The 20,544-nt window shown below is 37.3% G+C and overlaps 1 protein-coding gene across 1 annotated transcript in view; it reads left to right on the forward strand.

Moving 5' to 3' along the window:
* The window catches only part of ZFYVE28 (zinc finger FYVE-type containing 28), a gene marked incomplete at both ends in the record, with an annotated part of 141,224 nt that overhangs the window by 93,608 nt on the left and 27,072 nt on the right, over positions 1–20,544 (forward strand). The window contains 3 exons of the mRNA XM_084286596.1: positions 2,094–2,195; positions 9,452–10,813; positions 19,934–20,038. Of these exons, the coding sequence (XP_084142722.1) occupies positions 2,094–2,195; positions 9,452–10,813; positions 19,934–20,038 (1,569 nt within the window). The remainder of the gene's footprint in view (positions 1–2,093; positions 2,196–9,451; positions 10,814–19,933; positions 20,039–20,544) is intronic.

Below are 20,544 nucleotides of genomic sequence, written 5' to 3' on the forward strand. Positions count from 1 at the left end.
ATATGAAGTCACATGGGAAAATAACCCCATTCAGTTATGGTACTGCCTTGAAGAAATTCAGGCATTTAATTGGGACTGTGAAAGGAAAAGCCTTTGAATTGCATCTGTCTTGCATTTAAAGTTGCCATGTTGTTGCTGTATTGGGTAGCCTGATCTGGGGCCAGGTGCTGGCTTCCCTTGCTTCTCTAATAACAAAGCCTTTCTTTAAGGAATACTTTTGAGAGTCATTGTTCTTCAAGGTTTTTCTTCCGACATCAGCTTACTGTGCAGGGTTGTGCAGTGTATGCTGCACCGTGTTTAACAGGTGTCAGTGAAATCTGGATTAGGAGGAAATGTTAAGATGTATTCTTTTTTTGTGCATTTTTTTACTTCCTTCTATGGTACAACCAAATTCAAGCTTTGATTCAGAACTCTTTGAATGGTCTTATACACGGAGGTCATTTCACAATGGGTTTTTGTAGTGCTTTAGCCCTCTTCTATTTTTATCTTTTAAAATTTCTTCTGAGAATTAAGCTCTGTAGAAAGGGATCCTGGAAACTGCCGAAGGAGTGGTGTTTTGTGGCCGTTAGAAGTTCAGGGGAAGCAGCCTCTAGCTTCCACTCAGCAAAGACATGACATTTATTGAGGCAGAACGTGACTACATGAGTCAGTGATAACTCTGTCGCTTCATGGTAGCCTCCCTGTTGAAGCTCAGAAAACTTGAAAAAACAGTACGTAACCTTGGTAACAGGATAATTTGTCTTAAACCACAAAAAAAAAAAAGTTGACTTGCAAAAGAAGCAACTTCCCTCATGCTCCTGTTCTCCCCCTTCCTTGCACGTTGAGTAGTCACATTTTTTGGACCCTCTGTTGTCTTGACAATTCTGAACTTTCTGATGGCCATCTTCCAGCCTGATGGGAGACTACAGTACTATCCTGGTACCAGGGCATGAGCCAGACTCTGGGTTTATAAGCAGAAGAAAAAGAGCAGTATTTCCCAGATGGTAAACAGAGTGTAAGTGGTTTGTTTTTGTTTTTTTTTTTAAATACTTCAGTGGGAACCATATTACTTGTGACACCAGCATTGCTGTGGTGTCTCAGAGAGCTTTAGTTAGTTATCCAGGGTGCTTGCTAATGAACAGAAGGTGAGTAGAAGACACTAACAGTTTATTATACCTAGGAAGCTCTCTGAAGCAACTTGTAATTTGACTGCAGGAAAAACAACGTATCCTTGAAATAGTCAGCTCTCAGAAGGGAAAAAGTCCACGGTGAAATAAAGCATATGTAATCTAGAGGATAAGAACATGCAATCCATTTGCCTTTGAGAGACAGAAGTTGTTTTGGCAGTGGGCAGAGGATTAAATAGTTTTAAGCAGAGTGGGGCCTGTTATGGGTGGAATGCACGCTCTCAGGCACAGCGCCGTAATACGCAGCAGGTATAGTGTAAAAGGTGAATTTTGTGTAATCCCTGACACACATGGGCTTTGGCAATAGAGATTCTGTCAGTAGGTATTTAGGTATTTGCAGCAAGGTGCTCAGGGGGTTTCAGTATCACGAATATCCCCTTTTCAGGGAAATTTTACAAGTACTTAGTTCATTTAGAAGTGTTGTATTATCAAAATATGTTTTATGTAACTTAGTGTGTGTATCTTCTTTATCTCAAGTTGCTACCAGGTTATACTTATCTTAGAGGTAGAAAAATGGGAGTGTAAGTCAAGCATCTTACCTAGAAATGATTTAGACTGGAAAGAACAAGCCATTTGCAATCTCTCTCAAGCCAGTGAGCTTTCCCCAACTTACTCGATAATCTATTTGTGTTTTGATTTTGTTTTTTTCTGGGTCAGCTGCAGCAGTGATATGAGAGTATGTTCTTCCTCTTGAGCTTCCATTGCTCTTTCTCCCATGCTTCAGTAGCAGGGGTTGGAGGGGATCTTTTTCCTGTAGCTTTAAATATCATTTGTTCTAACTGGAGGTGGATAAAACAAATAAGATAACAATGTGAAAATGAAGTAACTTGAGGATAGTTCTAATATGTATGTACAGTTGCTTTTCTGATTCCTGACTGAGTATTTACTGGGTGTGAAGCAATTTTCATTTTTGTGTTTGAACTACAGTGGCCTTGTAGTCTACTCCGAGGGACCACTGAACTTGGACCACAAGCCAGAAGATATGTCTGAACTCTTCAGACCTTTTCACACTCTGTTAAGAAAAATAAGGCAAGTAATAAATGATTGTTGTAACTGCTTCTTTTCTGTAGTGAAAATCAGAGGGTAAAATAGTACACAGAAATGCCTACGAAAGTGTTTGTTTGTTATGTGAACTTTAAGATACATTTTTCTCTCGTCTGTTTTACATACCCATGAAATATCTAACTTGTTTTTCATTTTCCCTGAATTTTCTAAACTTTTTCTCTTTGATATTTTCTTTTTTCTGAACATAATTTAATTACATTTCAGTTTTTCCTTATGGCGGTATGATGCCTGAAATATCAAAGTTGCATTTTATTTTGGGAGATCCTGCTTCTAATTAGCATCAATGTTTTTGTTTAACTAGGCTTATTATATTTTGTCAGTATGTTATGATGCAATACTCAGATCATTCTTAATCTAATAGAAGTGACCATCAGTTTTTCATATTGTGGATCTGTTCCTAGAGGGTGGATCATATTCTATATATATCCTTTTTTTCACAGTGCTTCAGTCTTGGTAATCATTGGAGAGGTTGTCTTTTTTTGGTCTCAATTCAAGTATAAAGGACATTAAAATATTATTATTTTTTTTTAGCTGAGGTCTTTTAAAGTGATGATGTGTTACTTTGTAGATATCAAGCTGTATCTTATGCTGTTTTTTTTTTTTTTAATATATATATTCAGACTTACGGTATTTTATCCAGAAGTTTAACTCAATAAATAAATAATGTTCTTTCAATCCATGCACCCTAATATTTTCTGATAATTCAAATTTGTATACCCACTGCAAATGCTGTTTTTGTACATCTCTAGAGTTAACTTGGTAGATTTTCTTTCCTGTGTCCAATTTTTACCTGTCTCCTTCCCTGTCTGTCATGATGATGGTTTGACATATGAAGAATTTGCATGGAGACTAAGTTTATCCAGATTAATTTCTTTGTGAGGAGCCTATTTCTGAAGTTAGCTTTTATGAATATCCAGACCACGTCCTTTTGTGCTCCTTGAAGATTCCCTAGGTTCAGTTTTATTTTCAGGTACACTAATGATGTTGAGATCTCAGAATTAAAATGGTCAAATTAACATGTATTTTCATATATTTTGGATGATGATGGTTTTATAAAACAGAATAAAGAAAAGTAACACGAACCGAGTAGCAAAACTTAATATGGGATGGGGGAACCTTAAACATTGCTAAAGCTTAAAAAGTCCTTGCAGTTTACTTTAGAAAAATATCCCAATATATGCCTATTACAGGAATTTTCACTAGTATTCCACAGTCTGACTAAAGCCAAAAAAAATTTCAAAACTAAAATATTTCTCATAATCTGTACTTTGTGCTTACTCCTTACATTTCACTACAAGAAAAATGGAAATCAATGAAGTCAGTTTATTGCTTAGTCCATTTAATTTTCAGTTTCTCTGAACTTAATGCTTGGGTTGAAAAGACATTAGTAATGTGCTTATTTGTTCAATAACTAGTATTTTCAATGCACACTTTCAAAGATGAAAAGATTCTTTCAGATTCATTTTTGGATAAAGGAATGTAGGTACTACACGATCTATATAATTTATTCTTTCAAATGACCATTAAGAGACATGAATTCAGTTGTCCAGCAAACAGTTTGCAACATGTTCTTAGTGAGGTAGTATTTATCAGGGCATTGGGAAAAATACAAGCAAGCTAAGAAGTAACTTGAAATTTTTTCTCAGTGGCAGTCTCTGGATTGAAGGAACATCAGGGAACTCATCCAAAGAACTTGATTATTTGAAAGAATTGGGCTTAAAAAGATCCTTAGTAATACTCTTGAATGAAAAATACATTGGATAGAAATAAAGAACAGTATAATACAAATAAGTGTGCAGCTCATTCAGAATAATTAATTTTATTTTAAAAATGCCTAAGCTGTCTAAATCTTTTTTTGTTTGTTATGACAGATTTTTTTTAAACTCATCAGGTTGCAATTCCTGCTCGCTAACAGTGTTCACAGAAGCCAATAAGAGAAGATGGAATGAGATATTTGAATGTGTCTCCAGTAAAAATGAAATGCTTTTTTCCAGGGGTCTTTCTCTGGTCTCCATGGCCAATAGTTAAGGCACAAAAAATAATTCAAGAAGTCCTATGTTAAATATTTTCAGTTTCATTTTATGTTGCAATTGTGTATATGTTGTAATAGTATAGAAAATTGTACTGAATAACGTGATCACATCCCAGGAAATTTCTGCATATAGTTCAGTATGCTTTAAATCTTAGCCAACTAAATATTTTCACTCCAGTAAATCCAAGTATACAGTTGATAATTTTAAAACTATATTATCCTAAAACATGCCTGCTCTCAAATGAAGAAAGTACCATATTTTTGTGGATCTGTGTAACTAAATTGCAGCTAGCTGAGAAAAACATCTGGTTAGGCAATTTTTGGCGGTCTTGTTGGTGGCTGGCAACTTAGAAAGCAATAGAGGCTGTTATTTGTGGAGACTTTCAGAGCAAAAAGCATTAAGGGTTTTTGTTTAGGTTTAGTGAGGTTGAGCAACAAATGATGAGTTTGAATATTTTAATGCCCATGCAAGATGCTTGTGTTGATTTCAGATTTAGATATAAAATATCAGCACTGTGTTTTATGCATCTACCAATGCATAAATATATATAGTAGGGTTATCTCTGTTTGTTTTAAGCTGAGATATTTGAACCATTTCTGCCTATTAAGCATAAAAAGCATATATTGTGGGATATGCATAAATATTTAATTTGGATGCCTATGCCTGAACATTCTTGCAATAAAATATTGCCTATACCATACGTGCATTTGTGGCTGCTATGTGGGGATTTTCAGAGGTGAGCACATCCGTGATTTTGCAGTACTCCTTAGTTCTGCCCTCTTGTTAGAGCCCTCTGCCTGCCTGGTGCTTGTTTCTGGACCCATTACAGCTGGTGGCAGGGTCCCTGTGGATTTCAGTGGTGCAGAATCAAGCAGATTGCAGATAAGTGGTGCAGAATCAGAGGTCCCTACCACTTCAAGTACACTGAAATCCTTGCACATTGAGTAGAAATCAGATGTGGTGTACCTGCTGTCGGTGTGTTAAAGAATATGAGGGGCAAGTTGTGAATCTCATGCCTTTAAAGCGTGCTTGGTGACTTGGGGAAAAGACGTGAGTTTTTCCAAGTTGGTTTAAAACTTTGAGTCGATTTTAAAACTTTGACAACAAAAGAGCACCAGTGCTGTTTGTTATTTATCAGATTTGTTTTCTCAGTGGCAATGCATTGGAGCAGATCCATGGACGCAGGTGTGCTGAAAGCGGCTCACCGCGATGGAAGCAGGAGGTTGCAAATTGCATTTCCATACCTGCATCATGTCCTACAGTGGCAACCCTGTAAACCGAGAGCTGTTGGTGTTCTGTTAGGAGCAAGAACTGAATTGTGGGCTGGCAGTACCATCAGTGATGCTGTTTCCTGAAAACAGTTTAAGGTACCAGACAGAATAGAAGCAAATTTCAGCAAGGAGAGAGGCCCAGTGAATGTGCAGGATCTGTGCACCTGGGCTGTGTGACCCTGGCCTCTGTTCAGCTGCCTGTCTTTAAATGGGCACCTGGCCTTGAATTTTCAAACAGTAATTTCTGCTCCCTGGGTACTAGCAGTGGAGTCAAAAATATTTATTGCTTTTGCAATAGGTAGAGCAGACTTTTACTACTGGCTTGTAACAGGCAGAGTACGTTTTAAGACCTTGGCTTGTTTTCCTGCCAGTGGCTGAAACCACTGGAAGAAGTGTTCCTTGTACTTTCAAGGTTAGACTGCTTTTCTGTGATACCAAGCTAATAAGAGTAAAAGCAGGTGAAATCCCAACATGCACTTGTTTTAATTTGCTATTTTCTAAAGCCTCAGAGAAAAGCGAGTGGAGTGCAGCTGTCAGGACAGCGTGTAGAAGCCCTTGTTACCTGTGCCTTGTGAATAATGAAAGCAGAGAGAATTTTCTTCCACGTGAGCACAGCACTTGCTTGGATCCACTGACGAGCTACAAATGCTTCAGCAGAAAGGAAATGAACCATGGAAGTAGCTCTGCTTTAATTAAACCTTAAGGTTTAATAATGATGTCTGACATCTAGTTTTAAACTTCCATTAGTGAGATTTACCATTTTTTCTGGATACTGGTTGATACTAATTTTATTCCCAATATCTACATAGGCATTTTAAAACAGGCCATGTTCTAATGCTGGCGGTGAATCTTTCTTAACTAATATATCGTGTATCAAAAAGATAACTGTCAATCAAAAATTGTTCATCTTGCAAGGAAGCTTTTATCTAAATTAGTCCAGTGGCTCTAGTTTTTATGCAGAGCTGGAAAGGTAATTGCCAGATCCTGTTTTTCTGAGGACAAGCTGTATTTTTTAATAGCAAAATTTCTGATGTTTCAGTTAGGATATTGAGCAGATTTCCTATGAATTTAAAGCAGGAATGACTTCCCTCATAAAATAACAGAGCTGGTGGACTACCACATGTAGTCCGACTGATTGCATTTAGCATCTCTTGCCAGGCAGCATGGATCTGACTCAAAGCCCTAAAAGCCAACAGGACTGTTGCTGATTTCATTGATCTTTGAATCAAGCTTTATTTACTTAACCTTAAAACTGCAAATAATTGTTCTTAAGTTTTAAGGTGTTTGATATTGGCAAAAAATGAAGAGTTTGTTACTCGACTCAATGAAGTTAGCCTTTTGACCAGAATGCAGTAAATATATATTTCCAGCACTTGCAGAAACCTTTGTGTTTGTTGTAAACAGGTGAAACATATAACCAATAGCTGTGAGCAGTCAGGCTGTCTGTGCCTTCAGAAGAGAAGCAGAGCAACTCCGATTGTGGTGTATTGAGAAGCAGAGCTGAGTTTTAAGTAGTTGGCTGTCATTTAGTTCCTGACACAAACATTTTCATTTTATACAAGAGAAATTCGCGAAGAATTATTGACCATGAAAATGCCACCTCAGGACTTCCTGAGCTATAGCTTGTTGGAAGCCAGTCAGACACACCTAGCAAGTTCCCTGGATGCTTGGCCCACTCTTACTCCTTTCCTTACAACTTGATATTAGAGACCAGTATCTCTACTTGATGGGCCTTGAACTGACCTCCAAATATCTTGTTTTTAATATCTTGTCTTTGCATATGTGAGAGACAAGCCTAAACCATTCATTTTTGTGTTTACTGTATTTAAAATAATAATAATTCTGTTTCTAAAAATCTCATTTTTCTTTCTTTCTGCTTCTGATATTCCACATCGTAGCATTTTTCTAAAAATTTATAAACTGATAATTTGTAGCACAAAGCCTCATGGCAAAAATCATGCTGTTTTTTGTTGTTGTTGATTTATATTTGTATAATTCTTTCAAAAACAAATAATACAGCTCTCTATGTTGGCCATAAAACTTAAACTGTTCCCAGTCAATTTGCTTTTTATGGTGATGTTAAAACACTCGATCTCTTACAGACATCCGCTTCTGTTTAATTAAAGTTTTGACAAAAGAAAGGTAATCTCATGCCATACTGTTTAGACAAAAGAAGTGTGTAGGTCATCTTAAGTGTTTTAGTCTGCAAGATAGCAATATTGGTTTATAGCTTTACAAACTAAGTGGGTATAAAGAGATTGTCCATTTCCCTTTATTACTAATACATGACTGGAAAAATGGTCACATTTGGGACTTTGAGATGCATATGGAACAACTGAAATAAATGCTTCTCTATTAGAGAATATGGAAGCAGGTGGAAGGGGGAGGATATGGAGGTGCGATTGTCTTTCTAAGGTGGTACTTGAATAAGCCTAGTATTTTTTCAGGTTCATATGATGCCTCTTATTTTCAGCCCAAGAATAAAAGCTTACTTTATATAAAGATGTTAATGAAATGGAGAGTACATAGCCACCACCACAACAAAAGAAAGCATATATACTACACTTATTCTACCTTTGAAGTGGTTATCTAAACTGATATATACATATATGTATGTGTGTATTTTTTAGATCATATGTTAACTGATACACAAGTCAGATACCAGTGATTTTTTTTTTTTTTAGGTAATATGATATTTATTGGTAGTGATAGGAAAAATATTTGGCCTTTGAGGTAACCTTCATTAGTTGATGGAAATCAAAACATGAGATGTATTGAATGGATCTTTTTTTGGGGGTGCATGTGGTCTTCTTGTTTAGACTGAAGTTACTTCTTTAAGGGAACTCTTTCAATATGTGTGCATTATTATCATTATCATCATATTTTGCCAGCTGCATGTCATCTGCTAGCTAATGACCTCTAAACCCATGAGGAATAGTGGACTCCTAGCCCCTGTTTAAGCGAAAGGCCTCCCATTTTCCATCCATTTATTTCTACTAAAATATACTTGCTGGTCTATGAAACAACTGCTGTTGACAACGGTTCTTGACAGAGGATATTTTTATATGCAGCTCCTACTTCAGAAGTATGGTATAAATCAAATGCAGACCTAAAATTCAGTGCTGTGTCTATCTATCTTCTTGTAAAGTTATAAAGCATTTAAACATAAGTCTCAAATAACACTTTTTTATGAGTGCTTGTAGTCCAAAACTGCAATACTGAGGACACTTGATAATACTGGAGGTGCTTTATGCCTCTAGAAAGTTTCATAAATGCCTCAATGTTTGCTTTTAGGCCTGCCTGATTCTTAACATTGTGCAAAAACCTAGCTCCCTAGTCCCCAAGTTGTGTTGGAGGCGGAGGAGGGCCAAGTTGCACTGAATAGGCTTCCAAGACATCAGCACTGCATAAGTGATATTGATACTTCTCATGAGTTCTTTTTATCTGACAATGTAAGGGTGTGAAACTTCTACTGTGCTCTTTTGTGGAATAATTTTCGGGATCTTGTACCATGGATGGCAAATGTATTTTCTAACCAAAATCAAATCTGTGAATTAAAAAAATGACAAAGTATGTTCACTGTGAGTAACACTTCCACTCAAAATAAATAGGGAATGGGGAAGATCCATTTTACTTTATGGGTGTGTTTTGATTTATTTTGGGGCTTTATGGCAAATATATAAATAATTTGGTAGCCTGTATTTGCATGAGTGTTCTCGAATTCAAGCACCAGCAGTCCCAAGTGTTCTGAATGTGAATGCAAAATGCACCCTGAGATATGCAGCTGAAAGTACTCTGTGTTCCCACGTTCGCTCTCTGGATTTCTGTACTGACAGTAAAAGCTTTTTTAAAATGTGTAACGTCAGTGCCTCTTGTGATTGTGAATGTAATGTCACATGTTTTGCTTTACTTTTAGGGATCTACTTCAGACGTTAACTGAGGAGGAACTGCACACACTGGAGCGTAACCTCTGCATCTCTCAAGACGTGGATTTTCCTGTCAGAACAGATCCTGAAGTACCCTCTGTCATTACACCAGGCATAACTGCAACATTGCCAGCCAAGGAGCTCTCAGCAAAAGCTGAGAACACAGAGGCTGAGCTGGCTTGTTCGATGCAGTATGATGAGCAGGAGCTGGAACAGCTGAATAGGATGGTACACAGAGTTGGAGATGAAATGTCTTCTCTGCTTTCCCCTCCGAGCATCTGTCAGTCCCCAGCTCACAGACCTAGTCTAAGAAATAGTTCTAGCACAGAAGCTTCACCAACGAGACACCATCTTGACAATTTAACTGATGAAGAGGACAGAGTGTTTTTTATGGATGACCTAGATGGAGCAGGAGAGGCTCTTGCTGGGTTGGATTCAGTAAGTGATACCTTTGCTTGGGTGAATAACCCTTGCCACAGTTCAAAACAGAACCTGCAATACAGAGATGCTCTGCTGTATGAGAACGGTCATCAGACAGAGGAAACCTTGCTTTTAAAAGATGCAGAAAGTGATGTAAGCAATAATAACAATATTGAAGACAGCAAACAGATGTCTGGCATCTCAGTTCAGAATTCCTGCAGCTGTTTGGAAGGTCCGGATTCGCAGTTATACCTCAACGGTTGGGATGCATATGCTGATGATGCAGAAATGGCAGAAGTGATAGCTCACAGGACAGGGGGAATGAAAATATCTGCTACTGTAATATTCAATCCTAAATCTCCCTCTAGCTCAGAATCCCCAGGAACACCCGAAGCAGCTATTAATTGTGTTCCTGGATCTGCTAATCCGTTAGCAAATGAGGAGGAGGATGAATCCCATAAACTCAGTATAGCTGCCACAAACTGTCTAATTAATTCCTGTGTGTGTTGTGGCAGCTGTGAAGACAGCAGGGAGGAGAATGTGGAAGGTTTAAAGACTAAACATTCTGCAGGAGGTGTTGTAAATGCTTCATACACGTTAGTGAAGTCTAAGGAAATGGACCATGTAGATAACTTGGACAATTCAGTCCCTGCACAGGAAACATTAAAACCTGAAACCTCTGCTTTGTTAGCAGAAAGAGACTTTGGCAGAGAAGAGCAAAATCTGCCGATCTCCTCTAAGTGCCTGGCACATTCCTCAGGTTCACAGGTAGGAGCAGAAAATGACTTGCAAGGAGAAGCAGAAAGCATCTCAAATCAGCAGAAGAGGTGGGAGAAGAGAAAACAGCTCTGTGAGAAAAAAGTAGAGAGCACTGAAGATGCTAGTAGCGAAAGAACAGCCAAGGAAGATATAAAATCAAGATCTAGTTCAAGGTAAGAGCAACTTGACTTTTTGGTAGTAAGATTTGCATACAAATAAATTCTTTCCTAGTTCTTTCGTGGTCTGTGCACAATTAGTGTTGATTTTAAAGAAGATTATGTTGAAGGATTTAAGTAGTTTTTGAATATACAGTTTTAATGCGAGTAGTTTTTTGTTGGTCTTCATCAGCTTTTTTTTTCCTTCTGAAAACAGTATCATTGAAATTAAGTATCCCAGTCTTATCAGTTTAATGTAACTAAGGGTGCATTGCCACTAAATCACCTGAGTGGCCATACTTGTGTTCTGCTGTTTCCCAGTACATGGGATTAAATTGTGATTGAACACGTTCCAACTCATATCTCTAGTTTCTTTTAAGAAAATAGAGCTTATCTGATCATGTTGCCTGTGGGCATGAGTGGATTTGTGAATAGGTATGTTGAAGGAGCCTAATAAAGTGCAGAAGCAGCTTTTAAACTTTATTAGACCATATCAACCAAAGCTGACAGAAGAGAGGTCACAGATTAATGTTAAAATCATTTGACATTAGTAACATAATTAACATTTAACAAAATTATTTTATTAAAATGAGGAACTATGTAACATCTGTTAAAGAAAATGCTACACTTCAAATCAACTTTGATTAGACACTGGGGTCCTGCTCTAGAACACCAGACTTTTTTTTTTAACAATTTTGTATTTTTATATTTATTTTGTTTTACTCTTTAGAGAATAACTTTTTCTTTTTTTTAAAGGTGAGTAGTATCCTTGGTTTCCTTGAAGGATTAATACCGCAAAGCAGAGGGAAGAAATGAAATAAGTTACTATTGTCTTCTCTATTTCTGTGATGATTTTCTTCCTTTGTACCTTACAGATTCAGTAGTGCAGAGACTGTGTGTAGTGCAGGATTTGTCTTTTATATGTGCGTGGAGTTCAGGATAATGGAGTGGGGGTAGCTGGAACCATGAAGCATTACTGCAATGTAAAGGGTGCAGAAATAATCGTAATTGAATTACGAAATATTTCACTGCAGTGGAAATAGAATCAAGAGTTATTTGGGCCAGAGTTAATTCCTCTTACAGGTACAATATAACTTGTCATGCTTAAAACTCAACTTTTGAGAAACTACCTTTATCTTCCTCGTTATTCTGAATATTTGTGATCTTAGGCTTGCAACTATCTTCATATTCAAGGCCTCATAACAGAAATACTGAAACATCTTCATTTTAGGAAGTAATTCACAAACCCATTTGACATTTCATGCTTTTACAACACTTCAGATGGAATATTGCTTAAAAGTAATTATTGTAAATTACAATGGCCAGATAAATTATACATCTATTGCAAGACTCAATTCATTTAGCAGCTTTTTTCCTTGGGTGGGATATTTATAAGAGCAATTCTGCAAAATATAATAAAATTATATATCAGTGTTTTTTTGTTTTTTCTTTTTTTAGCCTTCCATGGTTTGTGTTTGTAACAATAGTCTCTTGTCCACATCCTTGTCTGGTCCATGCCATTTGTGACTTTTTAGGTCTCAGTCACGCCTTCCCATCCTGGTCTTTCTTTGAGGCTGGATGTCACAGCCTACACGATCGTTCTTTGTGCTGAAGTTGTCCCATAACATTAATCATTCCTTCTGTCTTCCCCTAAACCTTCCTTATAGGGGTTAGGGAATGAGAACTGCACAAGGTATGGGCAGACCATGGATTTTCACAGTGCCAAGTTGTTTTCTGATGATTTTCCAGTGATTCCTAATATTTGGCTTCGGACTTCTTGGCCTGTTGCAGAGTGGTGAATTGATGGTTTTTTTATGTTGTCTGCCAAAGACCCAAAATTCTACTTGTGAGCTCAGATTGTTCTGTGTGAAGCTAAAATTGTTCTCCCTGTGTTTACCCATTGAATTCTGCCTGCCATTGTATTACCTGTTACCCAGTCTTTAAGATCCTGTGCAGTTCTTCACTCTGCCGTTGTTCTTACTATCCTGAATAATTTGGCACAGCTGGCAGCTTTTCAGACCTCGCTCTCCCCATCTGCAGACCATATCTGAAAACAAAAACCCATGGGGTCCTAAATGACCTCCTGTTGTTCTGGGAGGAAGTCTTTTAAAAACAACTCCCTGCTTACGGTTGAGAATTTTCACCCGTTTTGGAGAATTCGGCTTCCCCACAGTGTGTTATCCATAATTTTCCTAAAAACCTTTGGTGTGAGGTATTTTGAGAGATTGTTGCTCCTTTATTTGGAAATGTTCTCATACTATATATACTCCTTCAGTATGTTCTGCAGGAGATGGAGATCCTGGGGATCTACTGAGGACTTCACATTAAACAATTGTGTATGTGTTGCTCTTTAGTTTCCATACACAATATGTCTATATATAGGGCTGGCTCTTGCCTCTGAATCACCAGTCACATTATCGGTAAAAGAGAGGATTCAGTTACCAAACACAACTTTGTGGGCCTTTCCTTACTCATGCTGCCTGGGTGGTGACTAATCGCTGCCTTTCAATGGGATTCTTAAATTGGGAGATCATATTAGGCTTCTGTGACTGCTCCCTATTACATGCTTGTGAATGCCAACTTAACCATAGGGGAAATGTTGGAGACATAGATTATTCTCAGAATGATGGACCCATTAGCTAGAACAATAAGCAATCTAATATACATGGAGTAGCTGCAGGGTGTACTCATTCATCAAATTGATAAATGTATTTACTTTCTAGTTACTGGAACTCAGAAACTCGGAAAAGAAAATTTTCTTTCCCTTGTCTGAATCAGGCAGCTGTCAAATGTGTGTTGACATCAACTGCTTCTTCTAGCAAATCCGTCCTTATACTGTGCAATATGACATTATTAGTATTGTTCCAATGGTCCTGTCGGGTTTATCGTAATTAATCCTTTAAGTCTGAACTACCTTTATTCCAGGTTTTTTGATCTTGCCTCAATGTTCAGTGGAGTTTAAAGTAAGGATTAAATTCTCTTCTGCGTAAGATCTGTGTAGCAACATCTTTACTAGTCTGGTTTTATGGCATAGCTGACGTCGTTTCCTCTTTTTCCATTATTTGCTTGCAAGTATCTCAAAAAAAAAGCACAAGGGACACTGAGAGTCTTGGGCAGTGGGATTGATGATACGCAAATATGAGAGAAGCACTGGCAAAAATGTGGTCAGTATCTGATCTGATGCAAGCACAATGTTAGAAGGAAAGGCTGTAGTAGCAAAACAAACTGTTATGAAGAGGAAATAACGTAAGAAGAAAACCACAGAACAAAGTGGCATTTTGTATTTTCGGGTAAAAGGGCATACTTTAACATGAAAGAGAAGCTTTAGATCTTTATCTATTCTTTCATTCTTTTTTTTTCCTACTGGAAGCAAGCTTTACAGATTTTTGAAATGCTCATTATTCTATCATAGCATTCTCCCTTGGTTTTCCAAGGGAAGAATATAGAAAGATTGACTATTGTGTTTATTTTAGTGTTTTAGAAGTACTTGGCTTTCTTTTTTTTTTTTTTTTTTTTTTTCCCAGAATTGATTTGTCTTGTAAAATTTCAAATTCTTCTGCATGTTTAGGGAAGTTTAGCAGCTTCTTTCCTATTGCCATGCCATCCTAATGTTTTCATGTTTTAGGTTTAAATAGTTGGGTCTGTTGCATGTTCATTTATCTACATACCGTCCTGTAACAGTTCTGATGTAAAAAGAAGGTTTTGAAATGCAGCTTCTCTTCTTTCCCCTGCAGGTCTATTATATCTAACTTAAACTATGCTTTTTTTTTCCCCCCATTTTCCTTGATGTTAATTTATTTGGTGAATGTACACTGAATGAAGCCTTTTACTGTGCACTTGAGACTTGGCAAAAGGAGCTGAGGTTGGTGGTGAGGAGAACTTCCTATCTTCGTGTTTTCTGCAAGCTCAAAGTGTGTCTGTTGGCTGTTAGATACTGGCACTGTTCACATTTATTTGTGGAGGCTTAAAAAATAGAATATTTTGCCATATGCTTTTGCAGGGTAAGGAGGAGGAATGAGGCATCCTCAGAAGAGCATGCTTTCCTGTTTACTGCTCTGTATTGCAAGTCTACAATAAGATGAATAATTTAATTCCTGCTTGGTATTCATGGTGTCCCATTTCTTAGGTTTGCACCTCTGTACTCTAAAGAATGCCAAACTATAATATATTTAAAACTTTATTTCCTCAGCATGCATGTTAGAATGACTGGGGAAAAAAAAAAAAAAGGAAAAAAAAAGATAAACACCTGTTTTTATACAGTTGGTTTCTAATTTTGATTTTTCTGCCTGTGTTTTATCTCTCCTTAGCAACATGTGACATGCTTATATTTTCATCAGAACAACATTAAGACACTGTAGTCATTCCACTATGATAAATGCATGGAAAACAAGTATTTGGATTTTGGGGTTGGCTAGCATTCACGTAGTAATAATAACGAAATCCTTTCTAGCTTTTCTATTAGTTTATAGCATTTGTGCTCCTCTATCAAAACAAGTTTAACTGATGCAATCCATATTAAGTTGATTAAATGCATTAAATTCATGTTTTTCCTACAGTATTCCTATGTTTTCCCAATAATATTCCTATCACAGGAAGACTTGAGAAGATTGTGCCCGTCTTCACATGACAAAGATGCCTCTTCCATAAAAATGAACGTACAGCTGTGCATGTTCACAAAACCAAACCGCATCTGCGTAGCCATCCCGTATTGATTAGTCTTTTAACTAGCTATTCAGGAGCAAGAAAATTTCTCATCAGCAAGAAGGAAAGAGTAGTTGATTGGGAAAAAAATAGGAGCTTTTCAATTGCAAAACCTTTGCTTAAGCAATCTTTTATCTGGCTTCTGATTGAAATTCCTCTCTTCCCCTTCTGGCATTCTGTTTCTTTACTATGTAACCTTTTATACATGCAACTGAACAAACTCAGATTTAGTACAAATACCAGTCTCAAATTAAAAATGACAGTGTTTTTGACCTTGTCCATTGAACACCGATTCTGTGTGGTATCTGATCATGTGGCTGCTGTTTTGAAGCCTTGGCGTGCAAATAAAAGCTGTCAGTGTTTTAGAGCAGGTTCCATCTCCCTAGGACATAAATCGAATGCAGCAACAGGGAAGTGCATTAATTCGCAACATACATATTCCTGAAATTCATTTATGTGTATAGCAAGTACAACAAGCTTTTAAAAAGGACTTTTGGAGTGGATTTGGTATCACTGACGCATCAGGCTTCAGTTAGCTCTCGTGTAGCAGGAGAAAAACCAAGAAGAGAAGGTCTGTGCTAATTAACTGATGTAATGTGGAATGTAATTGGAACTTAAGTAATAAAATGCATGAAGAAACCGTTCTGTAAAACAATGAGAGGTTTAATTGAACTTTTTAAGAGGCTGGAGACACATTCTGGCAGAAGAGAGCACACAAAGCAGGAAAAAATGGCTTTAAATATTTATTTACTTATTTATTTAACTTATCTTCAAATAAGTGGTTCTCTTGTCCAGTCGGCCAGTATTCCACGACAAGAAGCGGTCACATCACCTCATGTCACCTTGCTCTGTTGCTTCAAATCTTTATTCTGTATTTTTATCAGAAGTGCTGAAGAGTTTCATTTTGGTCAGCCTAGATGGAGGTTTGATTCCAAGCTGGAATGTCATTTTAAAATTAGCACAGCAGGTATTTAAGACCTCACAAATGAAACAAATGAAACTTTTACCACTTACACAATTTAAACAGAGTCCAATGAATCCTGTGAGCGTGGAGGCCCAGTCCAACCTGGCATGAATTTCAAGTGAGTACAAGATGCCATGAAGTTCATGTTGCACGTGGGCTGGTGTGGAAGAAAGGCTTGGCTGCCCTCTCAGAGCCACTGCCTGCTGCAGGACGTGTCTGCGTGCACATACGTTCCCTTCTTGTAATTGTGCTACCAAAGAACACGTGCCTAGCTAGTACTGGCTGGTGACAGCCACCATGAGCTGGGAAAAGCAGGTCAATTCACCTCAGGATCCACCAGCATCAGTCAGACACTAATGAGAAGAAAACTGTATAAAGAGGTATCCTGAATCTGTGCATACTGAGGGAAGATGTAGTGAGTGAGTATGTCAGGAATCTTTGTGTGTGTCTTTTTTTTTTTTTTTTAATACTTCACCGTAACACTGAGAAGGTGTAGAACAGACTTCTCATTATTGGATTTCATTTCTTGGTACTGAATAAACACAGAATTTCTTGCTCTGTAGCATTCTAGTCTGAATATAAACCAGAAATAAATACTATAAATAATAAATATTTCTGGTAGAAAAATTCAATCTGTATTGGTACAAACAAGTGAGAAAAATATTTACAGATTGTAATTGTCCAAATGATGCGTCCTTTTGTACAACAAACTAACCTCTGTTAAGCAGGGTTTGTGTAAAGCATCTGCAAACAGTTTACATTGCCAAATGATTTCTGACCAGCTGGGATTTTAGTGCTGAAACCACTGGATGGCTTGGCATGGCCAGGCTCATACACCGAGTAAAAGATGAATAGAAAACGAAGGCTCTATGAAGCAGTTGACAATGGTAATCAGCTTTAAGATAAGGCTTAAAAGTAGATAAGATAGTGAACCTGAAAAGAAAAATGCTAGCTGTTATTTCTGGTGACTAGGTAGAGGTGAGGGGATTTAAATGAGGGGAAAAAGGTGTGGAGAAGGGGTGTGAGAGGCTTACAGGCTTGTATGCTGGCCTGAGAATATCCATGAAGATGAAAATACGTTATCAAAAACCTCAGTATTACCTTTAAAGTGGTGTTATGCCATTCAGCTCTGAGGTTACTCATCACATTTCCTTACTGTCTAGTTCCAGCTCTCTTCTTCGTTTTGCCTTCTGGCTTGGACATCCAATCCAAAATGTTAGCTCAGGATTGAAGGTGATTTTGTGCTTGGGACAATGTTGCTAAATATTATCAGCTCTTAACAGAGGGATGATGCTTAGGGTGGTGATGATTTGTTTTATTTGTTTTAGCTCATAAAAATGCATTGAATTCTTTATACGTAGGAAGAGTGTTAGCCCTTTTGGTTTTGAATAAGAGCTATGAAAAATTCAAATTCTAAAAAAATAACAAACACAAAACAAGCCACAACTCAACCTATGAAATGAAATTGAATTTAGGTTCTTAGTCTCACAATTTTGTTGTGTACTGTTGATAACAGATATTTTGTCTGGATTTTAAATATATCAGGCAGAGCTTACCAAAAAGCATTAAAGGACAGCAAACCTTACATCTCTCGGAAGTGTTACTACCCAAATCAGCTGGCAGGATTGTTAGACTGGAAAAAAATGGAAATGATGGGGAGGTGAGAGAGAATGAAAGAAGAAGCTGAGTATGCTAGTTGTTCTTGTTTCCTGGATCTTGCTATTCAAAGATTATTTTATTCTGAACAATACATTTCATCTTTGCAAGACAGCTTCTGTTGCTCAATCATGCTGTGAAATCGCATTTTAATGGTGTTTTTTTACATCATTTAGCTGCCATAAAACAGATAGCAAAAATACATTCTAGTAGCATGACTGTGTTGTAAGATTGGATGGGTAAAGGTGATGAGGTATTAAAAGGGTAAGCCTTTGGTTAAATGCACCTATCTCTTCATAATGAGCAGAATTAGCAAAGGAAATTATGTAAAATGAATGAAAGTTAAATAGATTTTTGTTCAAGTCTGATAAATTATTTTCCAATTGCGACGGCTTTCCTTTCAACTAAAGCATGGTACACTAGGGATTTATTTTCAAATTGGCAGTCAGAAATGAAGAACATGAAGGTGTACATATTCCAAGCGATTAGTGGGAGGTATGCAAACAAATCCTATTATTTCTTAGTGGGATTAGGGTGCATACCTTCCATACACTGCTTTGAAGAATTCCCCTTAAGCGTTCTTCCAGACTTTTAGCTGCAAAAGCAGCTAGAATAGTAAATTTGGTAGAAGAAAAGAATTTAGAACATAGCTGGTCTGAGCAAGTACCCCACATACTCCCACAATTCAGTTAAGCCTAAGAAATCTGTTGGTTGCCGTGGATAAGTAAGGTAAAAGAATCCTGATCTATACAATTATATTTCTTTTAATAAAGATATTTCTTATGCTTCTCTCCGCATTGGCCAAAGATTTCTATTGACTGAACATTTCAGTTCAGCTGGCTTGAGTGATTCTCCTGCACCGCCTAGAGCTAATACAGCTTTGATATATTTGATTACATATTTTATCTAGTATAATTTAATTTTCTTCAGCTTGTGCAGTTTCCAGTGGCTGAGCAGTAAATTGTTACTGAAACAAAAATTGGTCTTTCCAAGAGAGTTCTGTCATGCTTATGAAACTTTTAACCTTCTAATCCTAGCTTATACGGATAATATGATGTAAGATCCAAAGTGATGTACTGTTTAAAAGCTTTTCCTTAGTCCAGGGATGACAGAGACAAGTTGTGTACCATTAACTTAAATTTTTCATCATCTTTGATTTAGTAACTAGTGGATTTCCTCTGATGAAGTGTCCATGGTTTGTCATGGGACCACTACCATGTGCTTATCCAGTTGGTTTAAAGCACAAGCTTGGGGTACATGTATAGCAGTTGTAGGGACTGAGTGAATTAGGGGTGGGTGTATTATCCTCATCTCCTTACTGAAGAGCCAGCTTTCTGCTTTTTCTCTTGGACTTTTTCCTTCCCATTCTCATTCTGTGGAAATTTAGATAAATTAGTTGTGGTATTTCAGAAACTCTTGAAGCTTATTTGTGTCTTGCTTGAAACCCACGGTGACTTTATCAACTTCCAATGATGTTATGCCTTTGTTATAACATTAAAACAGCATGGGCACATTCTTCTGTCTATGCCTTATGAAAATGGAAGATCCTTGCTTCTTTCCTGAGTGATGTAACTGCATGTCATAGATTAAATTGAGGATTTGTATAAGAAGTGTGTCCGCCAACTTTGCCAAATCGCCTGACCCTTTGGGAAGCAAACAAAATAGATGTGTATCACTTCCTTTCTTATTGCTATTTTTTCAAATAAAATTGTCAGTTTACTCCGATTTTTGTATGATCAGTGACAACCCATGCTTTATCACTCTGTTTTTTGCCTTTGTTCTCTTCAGCAGTTCATTTTGTTTCCATGTTTTTTCAGTTCTCAGGATGGCTTACGTGATTCCCCCCTCAGCTCCATCTCCAGCAGTGACTATGAGAGTGTTTCTGTCACTACATGTAGTCTCTCCAGCATATACGCTCTGAGGTAATAACATCGCTTCACAGTCAGATTTGACTAATTGTGTTGGGTTACGGTTGGTTAAAAAATTTCATTGAATTAACAATCAAGTGACAGCAACACTTCTGATTATTCTTCCTTGCGAACAACAGGTGCTGCTTTTTTTTCTTGCCTTTTTTTTTTTTTTTTTTTCCTCAGCAGTTGTCTTCAGTGCTGCGGTGGAGAGGCAACTATTTACAGGAAAGTTTCAATGCATGTAGTGCTGAACTGTATGGTATGCTGGTGATCTCCCTTTTATTTGTCCATATAGCATTTTTTAAGAGACATTTCAGAATTCAGCTTGAAAATTACTGAATGTTTGTCTTAGCTAGGTTTTGCCTTTCTAGAAAGTATGTTTTTTCCAATTCATTTTGTGTAGTTAAAATGAGGACAGCATGCCGCTTAATAATTTAACTCCCAAAGGTGTTTTTTTTTTGGCTGAAGTTGTTAAGAATACTGGTTTATATTCTCATCTGAGCCTGCATGTGAAGGCT

This window comes from Netta rufina, assembly GCF_964035555.1.
Source record: "Netta rufina genome assembly, chromosome: 4".
In the NCBI taxonomy this organism is placed as follows: Eukaryota; Metazoa; Chordata; class Aves; order Anseriformes; family Anatidae; genus Netta; species Netta rufina.